The sequence below is a fragment of the Eutrigla gurnardus genome, assembly GCF_963514095.1.
Source record: "Eutrigla gurnardus genome assembly, chromosome: 21".
Classification (NCBI taxonomy): Eukaryota; Metazoa; Chordata; class Actinopteri; order Perciformes; family Triglidae; genus Eutrigla; species Eutrigla gurnardus.
Genome location: NC_139932.1, coordinates 16148266 through 16162452, shown reverse-complemented (window position 1 = coordinate 16162452; position 14187 = coordinate 16148266). Strand labels below are relative to the sequence as shown.

At 45.1% G+C, this 14187-nt stretch overlaps 2 protein-coding genes across 13 annotated transcripts in view; one reads left to right on the top strand and one right to left on the bottom strand.

The window, feature by feature from the left end:
- Nucleotides 1–1762: 1762 nt before the first annotated feature.
- On the bottom strand, nt 1763–9768 carry bcat1 (branched chain amino-acid transaminase 1, cytosolic; the record flags this gene model as incomplete). Its single annotated transcript, XM_084038850.1, has 10 exons — nt 9733–9768; nt 9035–9082; nt 7566–7763; nt 6920–7030; nt 6708–6827; nt 6472–6629; nt 6242–6384; nt 6074–6159; nt 5827–5967; nt 1763–1801 (listed from the first exon to the last, which is right to left on the bottom strand). Exons 2-10 carry the CDS (start codon nt 9056–9058, stop codon nt 1763–1765), a joined length of 1020 nt encoding a protein of 339 aa, XP_083894976.1. The 5' UTR covers nt 9059–9082; nt 9733–9768.
- Nucleotides 8304–14187, top strand: part of lrmp (lymphoid-restricted membrane protein) — a 26696-nt gene continuing 20812 nt past the window's right edge. For all 12 annotated transcript variants that reach the window (XR_014599186.1, XM_084039373.1, XM_084039372.1 and 9 more), the window contains exons 1-5: nt 8304–8380; nt 8560–8943; nt 11267–11970; nt 12599–12694; nt 13719–13899. Coding sequence is in view for 11 of the 12 variants with exons in the window: in XM_084039373.1 (XP_083895499.1) it covers nt 11313–11970; nt 12599–12694; nt 13719–13899 (935 nt within the window). In the remaining variant the exon portion in view is untranslated. The remainder of the gene's footprint in view (nt 8381–8559; nt 8944–11266; nt 11971–12598; nt 12695–13718; nt 13900–14187) is intronic.

Genomic DNA, 14187 nt, shown 5'->3' with positions numbered 1-14187 from the left:
CCGCTCCCTAAAAAAGCAAACATGTGAACATCAGGCCTGAGGGTCCAGATACGGCGGATCCTCTACAGTCCGGATTTCCTTACAGGCAAACCACAGGTGATGACGAAGGTTATGGTCTTTGCTTGGCTCACAATCAACACAGGGACCCCCCGGGGGCCCACTTGTGACCGCGTTTCCTCTCAGGACAACGACATCTTTATTAAATATGCCGATGACACGATCGTCCTTGAATCGAGGGCGTGAGAGCAGCTTTCATACGGGGAGGCGGTGAACAAAATCATTGTCTGTGGAGAGAAGAACGACCTTGTTCTTAACCAAAGAACTAATTAAGGCCTTGAGGAGGAAAGCCCCCTGATTCGCAGACCCTCCCCGTCAACGGGAGCGTGGTGGAGCGCTCTGACAGTTGGGAGTTTCTGGGCCTTCACATGACCGAAAAACTGGGCCAAAAAACACAGAATAAAAACCACAGCTTTACTTCTTCAGGCTGAAGAAGAAGAGGGCGGGACTCAACCGTCACCCAAGGGGTGGGGTGGGGTGTGGGGGGGGTAGGGGTGGAACACCCAAGGGGGAGGCGAGTCCCACAAAGGACTCATTGAGAGCACCAGTGGGATCATCATGTGGTTTGGGCTCGGAGGAAACCTCTTCAGTGAGTCATCAGAACTAGAGAACCCTTCATGGACCAGGAGGGAAGACAGGCACCACCCGTCTCTCTCTCACTCTCCGTTTAGGTGGAGGAGACTCGTCACTTACTTGAAGGCTGGAAGGGAATACCACAGTCTCACCTCCTGGGACTACTTTATACGTCACACAGAGGCCATTATTCTGTTCAATAAGTCATATTTGGTGTACCTTTAGATGTATTTATCATTTAAATCATAATTACAGTCATAGTGTGTGATATTGTGACACAATCCTCTGTTTATTCCTCTTTAAATGCATCAGGAATCACTTTTGACCAGTTGCAATGATTACATTATATCAGGTGAAATTAATTAATTAATGTACATTTGTTTGGTGCTATAAAGACGTTTAAAAATGATTCCAACTTTATGTTTTCATGCTTATTTCTTGGCTGTTTTCTTGCCATTCATGATGGAGAGAACAGTGTTGGAGTGAGCTCTCCGGCGCCCCCTGTGTGCATCATTTTGAATTTTCTGCTGTTTTTCTTACTCCCATAAAGTTGGAATAATTTGCAAATGTCTTGTCTTTCATCGCGCCAAACAAATGTTATGCATTAATTAATCTCGCCTGGGTAATTGGGACACATAATGTAATCATTGCAAACTGTTTAAAAGTGATTCCTGATGCATTTAAATAGGAATAAACATGAAAATAATATTATGGGCAACAGTGTGCTTCCATGAGTCATAGTTGCAGGTTGTAATGCACCGGTCCTGTCCTGTAGCTAATCATATGAAGATGAGATCATTAGTTAAAGTCCTCTTGTAGATGCTTTGTAACTCTTACACAAGTCATATGAGATTCCAGGCTGCTCTGCTAGCTGTGCTTCTTGTAAGTTATTGTGCATTATTGCATGAGACATTAGCCCACTTGTGTTAATTACGTCGGACACTTGTGTGTTTGTCATTAATTTAAGTTTAAAGCGGCGTGACACACTTGCAGCGGAGCCGGTCCGTTGCAGTGAGTCTACAAATGTTGCACATTGTTTTACATTCTTTTATTGATGGACGTGTACATGTTATGTTGTTGTATAATAGTGTTCTTCCACACATCAGTATCAGTATCTTCCTCCTCGTCACTGCTACACCAGCATGGTCCAGTCGCTGGGCGCGCGTCCGTACTGTAAGAGAACAAAAAGGTCACGGAGAGGTCACGAGGGAGGCCTCCGATCTCCCGTCGCCGAGCCGGCCGACTTCTGTCGCGCGACGCCGCTTAATTGCGAGTCAAAAAAAGTGAAATCAAATATCCGTGAGCAAATCTGCAAACTCAGCCACCGACGGAAAACACAACACAACAGAGAGCGAGGGAACTATAATAATAATAATAATATAAAAAAAATCAAAACAATCCCCCCCAATCCGTGACAGCCGCGGAGACAAATCCAATTATTTGCGTCTCATGTTGCAAATTTGTTCTAATGGTCGAAGTGAGAAAGTAAATAAACGCCTGCGAAGGGGAAACAAAAGAATGTGATTTCTAATTAACTTGAAAGAGGAACAGCAGGGCGACTTAGTAAACCCATCTTTCATCTGCTGCCTCAGACCACTCGTTTGTTTGTTGCACAATGTTGTCTTCGACGGGGGGGACGAGGGGAGGGAGGAGGGGGGGATAACACCGCGCTGCTTCCCTCCAAATGAAATGTCAACAGATTTAACAGCGCTGCGGAAGGAGCGCAGCGTTTTGTCCATTTTATTGTTCATTAAGCTTCTTTGCCGCTCCTTCCTCCCCCCTCCCTCCCTCCCTCCACAAATCTTCGTCCTCCTCTCCCACTTGTTTGAGGCTTCATTTGCAGCATCTTGGCTTTGAAGACCACAAAAGGCTGAGGCAATAATTGGGTTTGTGCAATTACAGCGAGCTTAATGAGAGAATTCAGGAGTTTGTCTTGCCCCTATCTCCAATTCTGCACACGGCACCATTAGGCCAGAAACTCACCCTCCCTCCCTCTATCTCTCTACGGCACCGTCGATTAAAAAGATGCTATCGGATGTAAAGGCAATCCCAGATGATGGAGATGGAGCCGATATGCTAATTTGACCAGAAACACAAATAAAACACAGATGCAGCAAACATAACAAGAGATGAAGAGACGAAAAGAAAAGAGAAAGAAAGTCACCCGTTGAGGAAGATAAGCCGATCAAAGCGTTTAGAGGACGTTGGAGGAAGTGAGGAAGATCACGGCTCGTATCGTTTGGACGTGCGATGCCTGAAGGGCGTCCGGTGCAAAATCCAGTCAAAATGTCTGATTCGTGATCAGTTTGTCATCAAAACAACTAAACGGGGACACGCTGACCTTTAGTTCTGCCCCAAGTGAAAAACACTGGGGAGAGCAGGAAGTCGCAGCTTCACATCAGTTAAAACTATTTGTTTTTCATCATTATGCTTGACTGTCTCGATGAAAGGAAATGGAAAATGAGTGTCACATCACTGAGGCCCCGTTTACACGAAGGGAAAAGCCGTTTGGTCTCTCATTTACACGAAAATGCCGTTTTTATCACAGAAAACGATTATTTCTAAAAACTCCAAAGGCCAAAGTGGAGATTTCTGATAACGCCGGTTATGTGTTGCCGTGTCAGCTGGGAGAAACGGGGTTTTAGGTTCTCAAGCGTCTCAGGAAGTCACTCGTGTTATTAGTCGTTGTTGATTCTGAGGATTCTGATTGGCTTGCATGGCTTTATCCTTCTCCCTACACTGCCGCCCATAGGTTTGGCATCGGTATAATGGCGCTCGACGGTGGATTAATGCGGGTTGATTGATGTTTTGTGCACAATGTTATTTTTGAAAACGGAGGGGAAGAAGTATTAGTTTCTCTAAATACCCTGCTATATATAAACGTGACCTCACTCTCCTGTCATTTCACAGCCACTCCCTCTTGCCATTCAATCAGCTCATTCCTCTCACCTGGTTTCCCCGCCCATCTCCTCAGCTGCAGCCCATTCCCTCATCATGCCGGGTTGTCTTATTCGACCCTACTCTACCTGACTCTATTTGGATTTGTTCACCTCCTGGTTTTCGACCCCGCCTCCAACTCTAAGTAAAGAACATTTCCTTTGAATGCCGCTTGTCGTGCTTCTGGGTTCTCCTCTACGTTCCAATGTGTGCAGCCAGATAGGAATATTGAGACCTTCTCGGTCCGACAGCAATCTCAACCGTAGGCAGTGAGTCTCCAAGTGAGATAATAAGGCCCACGTTCAAGCTAATCATAACCCTCCTAATAATTGGCTCATTACACAACACAATAACAGGAAAGTCAAGGATAACACGCTCATTAACAGGAATTAAGCCTTCGGCAACAGAACATTATGAGTCTGTTTAAACCTGTAGCGTTGAGCAGACGGTTAGAGGTGGTGTGTGTTTGTAAGCCGTGTACAACATCAGCAAGTCATTACTCATTACCTAATAAGATCTTTCACTTATAAAGCACTTGCGGGCGAGATAATGCATGCAGTGAGTTTAAAATGGGAACCAATGGGGATTTGTTTAAAAAAAAGAATAAACCAACTTGATCTCATTGAGTTACATAATAACCACTCAGATAACGGGCCACTAATGCAATTATGGAGATGCGAGATAAGTTAATATTTGGAAAGAATATTTGTTTTATTAGGTCTTGCCTTTCATCAGCCATATTTTCCCTTTTCTATTCATTTCACTTTTGGTTAGCGTTGTTTGCTAAATATGCAAACGCCAACACGGCAGACGTGTGGATATAAATGCTATAAAATATATAAATATTTAAGGTGATGTCATTAAGCTCTTATTTTGAAGGATTCTTCTCCTACAATCACATCATGAATGCTTAATTCAAAGTAACCTATTGGTACGTGGAAATAATCCTGAGGGCGACAGGACAGATGTTCCACCAGCTGTTGGAAAACATCTGTGTGTGTGTGTGTGTGTGTGTGTGTGTGTGTGTGTGTGTGTGTGTGTGTGTGTTTACCAACCTGTATATCCTTCATTTCCTTTTCTATCCGTGAAGTCAACTGTGAGTTTTCATCGTGACGGGGCATGTACATCTTCTAAGAGACACCAAAAAAACACGCAATATTAATAATTTAATTTTTAAAAAATGGGGAAAAAAATCCCGGGGAACACAGAGAATATTAAGTAAACATATTATGTTATAAAAGAAGCCACGGGGGTCCCGGCAACCTTCTGAAGATGAACCTGTCCTCGTGGTCGCAAGAGACCGAGAGCCTCAGTCTTCAAAACACGAAGCTTCGGAAAGTTTGGAAAATTGTTTACATTGAACTACTTTTATAACACGGTTGAAATGCGCTTCGTTTTAATATGAAAAATGGAATCCAATAACTGCAGTAAAAAGGAGGCTTCAACCCCCCTTAAGTTATCATGAAGCAGAAAATTAGTTAGCAAAATTAAAGCTAAAGGCTACAGCTAGCCGCCGGACACCACCATGTATGGGCTTTAAATAATAAAGGTTTGTTTTAAAGTTTATCAGCCACTGTAGGCCTATAATTATAAATAGTAATAGTTAGTGCTAGTGCCCGAGATGTGGATGAATGAAAATAGATAAAAAATATTTTAAGGGTTAGGGTTGTGGTTAAGGTTAAGGTTTGGGTTTGGGTTTGGGTTAGGATTATGGTGGGGTTAGGGTTAAGGTTGGGGTTAGGATTGGGGTTGGGGTTAGGATTGGGGTTGGGGTTAGGGTTAAGGTTGGGGTTAGGGTTGCGGTGGGGTTTTGGTTCGGGGTTAGGGTTTTGCGGATTTGTGTGACCATATAGCACCAGGAAATAAAGGGTAGGTTTAGGTTTTGGGGTAGGGTGTTAGGATTAGGGCAGGCGTAGCCTACAACTACCCATTTAGCAACAATTTTGGCCAATTCCAACCCCATGTAACATTTAGGGAGTGCAGAAATGATTAAGAAATGCACAACAGCTGCTTAATATAGGAAATACCCATTTCTTTTACACAATTGGTATTTGTACCTTTAGTTGTTAGTATATATTCCTATTCTCTGCTAGTATTTTCTATCTGAGGTCACTGTGTGAAGGGAAACTGGTTCACAGAATGTCATTGCTGTGAACTATCTTTCTCCTGTAAAAACCTTGAAATCTAAACATGCAATAGTCAAATTAGATGGGATTAAAAATGTAGGCAAATGTTTTAAATTTGGGGTCTGTCCCTCACCTCTCCCCGGTAAACGATGTGTCCGATGGGACAGATACTGCAGGCGGTACCGGAGCCAAACATCTCCTTGACCCGCTGCTGCTTCAGAGCCGAGCACAGCTGGCTCATGGTCAGGTGGCGCTCCGTCACCTCAAACTCCCCCTGGCACGGAGGAGAGGACCAGAGGACACTTTGATGACTCATTCTGGGATGTTTATGTATGCATGCATGCACGGTGACCTTTATATATTTGTCTGGTCTTTCTCACCCATCGCCTGGTCAGTTCCAGGATGCTCTGTCGGGTCACACCTGGGAGTATGACGCCATCCAGGGGTGGAGTCGCAAGTTCTTCCTCTGAGAAACAATACATGAACAATAAAAAGCAATATTAAGGCTTGCTGAAGCTACTGTCGTTTGCATGTGAGGTGTGACTGACCTCCATCCTCGTTGATCCAGTGCAGGAAGACGTTCATGGTCCCCGCCTCCGTGATCTGGTGGTCGTCCCCGTACAGCCACAGCACCTGATGGCATCCGTTACTCTCTGCTTCATAGTGGGCGGACAAAGAACTCCCATAGTTCCTGCAGAAACGCCAACAATTTCTGAGTTTTATTCCTCGAAAACACACACAAAAGTAGCGTTAAATCATGCAGCGCACGCCTACCCACCCGCCCATCTTGCAGTCTCCGGTTCCTCCCTTCCAGGCCCGGATGTACTTTGGGTCGGCCCACAGCGACAGCCCCTCCCCGTTGTTGACGTAAGGGCTCACTTGGCACATGATGACGTACAGCAAGGCGGCACAGGGCTTCTTCAGACCCAGAGATGGCTAAACACACAGCGATTTACATTTCAGACGTCATGCCGTGATGAAGAATACACCGTCCTGCCTCTACGTCCCCCTCACCTCGTTGCTGATAAACGTGGGTCTGACGTACAGAGTGTCTGTGTCTGAGTGAGGGACCCAGTCCTGTTCGATGTCCACCAGCCGCCTGATGCACTTCAGGAACTCTGACGCATCAAAGGCCTGGAGGAGGAAGGAGAGAAGGAGGAGGAGGAGGAGGAGGATGAGGACGTGAGGAGGTAGAGCGGGAGAACTGCTCCTTCATCACATCTTACAGGTAAACAGGCTCTCTCGGCGGATTTCAACATGCGTTTCATGTTGAGCATCGGTCTGAAGAGACGCAGTCGGTTGTCGTCTCCGCGGAACACCTTCATCCCTTCAAAGACCTGGCGGGGAAAAGACGAGAGAGAGGAGGGTTAGATCAGGCCTGGGTCAAGGTTTTAGCCCCCTCTTTTTTCTAATCATTCTGTTTTCCGATATATTTTATTTTTCAGTTGTTTCAGTTATTGTTTCCTAATTTTGTGTAAATGGAGATTCAGAGGAAATGACTTCTTCAGCTAAACTCAACTAGGAAACCCTGATTAGAAGTTACAGGGCCGGGTTAATTCCCCGTGGGCTAAACGTTGCTCCCTGAAATGATTAATTTAGTTTGTAAAAGCGGTGGTGCAAGTGTGTATATAAGTAGTCTAATTTAAAACACACACCACGGGTTACTGGGTAGCTAAACACACTTACATTCCCAGAAACTCTGTGAACTCTAGCTACGGGCCTGATTGAGATCCTGTTTAAAAATCCATTATGCAGTCTTTGTTTGACAGTTCCTATTTACTTTATAACTGTCATCAGTTAGATCTTTGTGTTCTCCTTTATTTTGCCACAACCCGACTGAACTATAAGAGAAGAAGCTGCCGGTCGTCTTGCCTGTATGCCGTAATGCAGGGACGAACAGGCCGGGAAGAGCGACAGGTTCCCAAACGGCTTGATGAGTGGAGGCTGCCAGCCCTCGCTCTCACTCCACTCTATCATCAGCATGTGGTCGGTGAACTCGGTCCCGAAGGTGACCCCCAGCTGCTTCACGGGCTTCGGGGTGGAGGTCAGCCTGATGACCAGGTCGGCTGCCTGGTGAGCGGAGCAGGAAAAGCAGAGCAAACAGGGCAAAAATCAACAGCATTCAACGTTGCAATCTGCGTTTGGCCAGAAGGGGGTGCTGTGTGACAGCTTCAGACTGCATGAACCACACTTTTGACCCCAGTGACCCCCCCTCTGCTGCAAAAGCAGACGCCAGACCAGTGACACGGTAATAATCAATGAAATCAATGACAAAAGATACAAATAAAAAATCAAGATGCTGCTTTATTTAAACCTGCAGGAGAAGCAGTCTTCCTCAACGGCCCCATTTAGAGGTCAAAGGTCATGTAGACCTGTCCCCGTACCACCTTTATGTCACTGCAGTGACAGCAGCTCGATATAAAACGTGTCATATTTGTCACCGAGGCGAGGCGTCCGCTCCTGCTGTTCTGCAAACTCTGAGTCATCTGATCCTTCACACGTTTTCTTCTGGTCTGCCGTTCACTTGCGTGTGCGTAGATTTGGGATTAGACCGGCTCTTTATCCCCCCCCCCCCCCCCCCCTCCTTCCTGGTGCAGACAGTTTGCACCGTAATCCCAGATTACAGGACAGAAAAGTGGCGGGCAAACATCCTACATCCTTTCTTATTGTCTCTGATTGGCTTTGTAGTGTAAGTGTTGCATATGATATGTTCGTTTGCTTAATGTTCCTTGTTAGTAAAAGTGTGTAACACTCATCCGTGTGAGTGTGTGTGTGTGTGTGTGTGTGTGTGTGTGTGTGTGTGTGTGTGTGTGTGTGCACGTGTCCACCATAATCTCTACCTGAACCCGTTGTCTGCTGCCTTCAGGGTCAGAAAACAAGCAAAGCTCCAGCGACTTAGCGTGAGCTGGGAAAGTGGATTCTGCTGAGCAGGCTGCAGCGGGAGGAAGAGGAGGAGGACGAGGAGGACGAGGAGGTTCCTCCCCATAAAAAAAAATGGCAACAATACGGACGTTATTCTGTTTAAAGAGCATTCGAGAGCTCCACTGAACAGCCTGGAAAAGGCCTTCTCGGCTTGAAGTGGACTGTCTTAATAAGGAACCTGTCGAGGCCTTTCGGCGTTGCTCGCGGCAACATGAGGATGAGGAGCGACGCTGCGGTATCTTCCCTGCGGAGCACCGGGGGAGGGCGGGTTTAAGCGTCAGGACGCCAAGGAGGCATCAAGATGCTGCGGCTGGAGCAGCGACTGAGGGTAAGGTGCTCCTCAGATTCATCTGCCAAGTTCAGCCTACGAGGCTTTCCCACAAAACCAATATTTGAACTTATTTTTGTCTTGTCAATACCTTAAAGCTTGGGATGTCGGCCATTGATGATGGAGTGAAGGAATGTAGCTGAAAGCAAACAAAGACTGTTAACAAAGTGAATAAACGTATTTCCTTTAGAAACACACTAAAACATCAAGGGAAGAGTTAATGGGTGTAAAATGCTGTAGTTTTTCACCAATAAACCTTCCTCACTTCACATTAATTCATTAAAATATATATATTTTATTAAATATACAGATCTGTGTTGAGTTCTCTACTACAATCCTCATCTGTTTTTATTTATACATTATTACAGCTGCTTTTCCATGATGTTCGGTCTCACTATATTAAACCAATGCGTTAATGTTCCATCACTTTGTCATCACGAATGAATATATAAGCATGGAAAACAGCAGTAATCTGGCTGTTTTGACATCAATTATTCATATTTTGCCCTTGCAAAGTTAAAGCACCCATAATTATTTTGTATTTTTGTATCAAACCTTTATTTATACCGGTAATGTCATTCCCAGAGTCTCATTCACAAGAGAGACCTCTGAACATTTACATACAGACATTGTACAATAAGTTAAAGCGCCCAGTGGAAGCAGATACATATTTTATAAACAGGATCAGGTTTCCAAAGAATCATTCTCCATGCTCTGTAGTTTAAGTTTAAGTTTAAGTTTGAGTTTAAGTTTAAGTTGAAGCGATGAGTGCATGTCGGAGTGAGTTACCTTCAGAGCAGGAGAGACGTCTGACCACGAGGTTGCCGTGATGGTGAAGTCGAAGCGGCGGTTCTCCCTCACGTTCTCCTCTGATAAACCGCTTACGCTCTTGTTGGCTCAGGGTGTTGTCATGACACAAAATATGCTAATTAACCCAATTCATATTTTATCATACCTGGCGAGGTAGTAGCCTACGTCAGAGGGCCTCGGTGTCATGATGCATATCTAATAAAGGGTCTTTAATTCTACTATTTATTATTGTTACTGGAGCTCATTATGATGCTTTATTTAAAGGAAAATCATCATTAATATGAAGCTGTCCCGTTACAGTGGGTGCTGTGTCTTATATATTGGGTGCTATGTCTTATATATAAGGTGCTGTGTCATATATTGGGTGCTGGTCTTAAATATTGGGTGCTATGTCTTGCATATTGGGTGCTGGGTCTTACATACTGGGTGCTGTTCCTCATATATAGGGTGCTGTGTCCACTTCCAGCCACAAGGAGGGGGTGCAGGCTCGTTTTTAGAGTCCTTAACGCCCACTGAGGTTTTTTTTTTTTTTTTTTTAACTCTTTCCGTCTCGAGCGCGACGCTTCAGACTACCTGTGCGCGTGCTCAGCTCTCGTGCCAGTTAGACAAACATTTCGACGAGGATCTCTGCTCCTACAAGCTTCCCCAGGTAATAAATATCAAATATATATATATATATATATATATATTCTGCCGGGCGAAACACTGTTTGAGGGAGGAACTCCATGTGTGTTCGGTTTTTAGACCTTCGTGTTTTTTTATGTATTTTTTTTTAATGGAGATTAATTTGTTTTCTGGCGAATAAAAAAAATAACCCCATAACGTAAGATTTTAGCTTCTTATATTTCATTTTTTTTTTTTTTTAATGAAAGAGTTCTTCCTAGAAATTATCTAATGAAGTTGATTTGATTTACAGTTTATATTTTAATTTTAACTGCCGGGAGTCATGTTAGAAAAAAGCGCTATATATTGACATTAATGCGTTTTTCCTTCTTTAAAGTTCAAAAGCAGAGAGCTGAATTAATGAGCTCGTGTTCACACCTGGGGGAGCTCCCTGCGACGCTTTACTCCTTCCACACATCACATTTAAATCTCCTCATACTATTTAAACCTGTTGGCTGGTTTGCAGAAACATTACGTCTTTAATGTTTGGTTTCCTTTATTAAAGTGTGTAATCTTTTCCTTTTTATTCACTCCTCCTTATTTCTCCCTTCTTAACAGAAGAACTCCTGTCTGATGGAACTAAAAATGATAAATATTTGGCATTGGCTGTCTTTTTTCATAGTTATTTAGTTCCTCCATATTGATTTACCAATCATTCTGTTGCTTGATATTGAATGTTTGCACACTGCTTGTCTCCTGCCTCTAACCTTGGATTATAGACTGACTGTGGAGTCCATCACGGTGTGATGCTGAGCCGTGTTCGTCATCCACCTGCAGAATAATCCTGGTTTTCTCCTCTTTGTGTCTGTATCTCTGTGCCATGACACAAGTCGTATTTCCTCTCCCTCAGACTTCAGCCTCTCCTCCAGCCGGGGAGCTCCACCGCCGCCGCCAGCATGGACTACTACACGCCCCAGCCCAGTCGACGCCACAACCCGGTGGACAGCATCTGCCGCAAGCTGCAGACCATCCAGTGGCGCGGTGACCGCGAGCCCAACTCGCCCTTCCAGATCCCCAAACTCTCCTCCAGCAACTACGACAGCCCTCAGAGCGGCCTCAGGCACAACCTGGAGAGCATCCTGAAGAAAGGCACCCTGCACCGGGACGAGGGGGGGAGGGGCAGGGACAAGGGGAGAGGGATGGGCACCCCGGTGTCCCAAAGGTCCACCCCTTCCACGCCGGCACGCAACGCCCCCACGCCCACCAACATCACGTACACTATCACCAGCACCCTCGGGGACAGGAAGGGTGCCGATGGGAGCGATTTAAGGCAAGTGAAGCAATGGCAGAGGTGCTGCTCGACGCCCACCACCCAGTCCAAAGACTCCCCTTACTTCGCGTTCACGCGGGGGCCCCAGGCGGTGCAGCCGGAGAGCGAGAGGCCGAGTAGGAGCCCGCCTCTGAGCCGCACCTTCACCCCGAACAGCATGCTTTCCTACAGCCTCAACTTCTGCTCGGCGGACCCGGGGAACCCGGCGGACCCGGGGAACCAGGCGGAGCGTGAGCTGCCCTACCCGGCCCTGGTGGTGAAAAGACTGTCCACGGGGGACGGAGGTAGGGAAGCTTTTCCCCCCCAGAGCTTTCAGCCACATGTCATGGTCTTCATAGACGGATAAAGTTCTTCTTTTGCTTTTTAAATGAAACTTGGGTTAAGATTTAAGTAGAGATGATTTGATGTAAAACTTCAGTTAACCTGCAACAAATGCTTGAAATGATGATTCCTGTGCGTACATTTAAGGTTGGAAATTTCAACGTGGCATAATTAAAATGTTACTTCTAAGATGCAAAACTTCCAAATAGAGAATCTGGTAGGAACTGCTAAATAACCACCAGAAGAAGATGTACTTTATAAATCCACTTTATGATATGGAAACAGAATTACTACAAAGAAGTAGGGACAAACTCAAACCAAAATTTGGTGGACTCCACTTCCAAAAGGCTTCAGGACTCCAGGGCCTCATAACCTTCAGGCATCATGTGTTTTCATATTAGATCCTGTCCTTTTTTATGTCTATCCGTTTGTATTCCAGTGGGAAGAACGAGGGTTCAGCTGCTAGTTTATTATCTGTAGCCCCAAGCTAACTCTCCTTATGTAACTTTTTGTCGTTTATGGATTATGTATCACATGCTCATCTCGATATATATATATATATATATACTCTGTGGTGTTTGACGTGCACAGGGTCTCTGGCGACGGAGAACATGGCCGAGATCAGCCTGATCTGTGAGGAGAATCTGCTGGACACCATCTTCCACGCCTGTGACACCCAGCGCAGAGGTACGCCCACGCAAACGCATTTTCATAACTATGCAGAAGAATATTGGAGTGTAGAACGAGTTCCCTCGGCTCCCCAGCTGTCTCACAGGGTTGTCTGCTTCCACCTCTCGTCCCTCCCAGCTCTGGCAACACAATCTCTCCCATTAATCATCATCATGTTGAATGCTTTTTTTGATCTCGTGCAGCAGAGATGTGGGATGTGCTGTAGGTGTATCTTTATGGAAGTATGGAGGACGTGGTGTTTATTTTTGAAGAGGAAGATTGTAATTCTTGTTCTTGTTCCCTCACCTCTGCATCCAAGTGTCCTTGAGTGTTTTAGAAAGCCGTATATCAAATAAATGTATTATTAAGTTGAACACTCTGCTGCTGTTAGTGCTGTTAAGGTTGATTCTTTCTATCTATCTCCGTCCTCTTTTGGTCTATTTGTAAAATTGTAAAAAGTCACAGGACGTGCACAGACATCCGTGGCTTGCTTTATATTCAGTGATAATTGTGTGTTTTCTGCACGCCGCGACCGAATCAGGCAAGAAAACACACCGATAATCTGCTAGAAACTATCAAATAATCTCATTCTGATGAATCATAAAGTGTGCATCCACATGATACATAAATCCATCGCCTCTATTTATTAGAAATAGCGAGCTTGACATGATTCAGCTTTGTGTTGCAGTATGGTGTTGACCAACAGAACAACGGTGATATGTAAGCCTATGATAAATAGTGGAAGGAGCGTTGCATGGAGGAGCACTGACAGTTTCAGTGAGAAAGCTATTCATGAAATCTGAAAGATCTGCTATATTGGAATAGGAATGAAAGGACAGAAGTCTATTCCAGAGGTTAGAGTACAGCTGTTGTTGTGGTGTGAAGGTTGGAGAGCTTTTTAAAACCTGACGTCAGCATTGAGAAATGTGTCTTTTGCTGCCTTGACCTGCAACAAAGGGCGAGACGTGCGTAATAATAATAATAATAATAATAATAATTCTCATGGGGGTGAAAGTGTCTCCGTGCTGCTGTCCTCCTGCAGGGAAAGTGTTCGTGTCTCACATCGTGGACTACCTCCGACACACCACCAGTCGCAGCTCGGAGGACAGCGGGCTGGAGGACCTGTGCAACATGCTGGACCCGGAGAACAAAGACGTGTCCATCGACCTGGACACGTACCACGCCGTCATGAAGGAGTGGATCAACGACTGCCGCAACAGCGGGTACTGAGGACGTCTCACACACACAGATAGTGCTTTAGAAACAGGGGAATCCCTGTGTGTGTGGATGGAGGAGTCATTTATCTTGTTAGAGTTCCTATTTTAAGTAGAAGATACTGTCACATGTGCAGGTATTGGTTTCATTCCTGGGAAAGTGATGCACCTTTCTTAGTGCAGATTTCACTTTTCTATTTTGTGTGTTTTTGACAAATGTTTTCTTTTTATTGTGTGTGTCAGCTCGTTTTTCTGTACGATGACTAAATGAAAGGCTTGATTTGAGTTTCCAGCCTC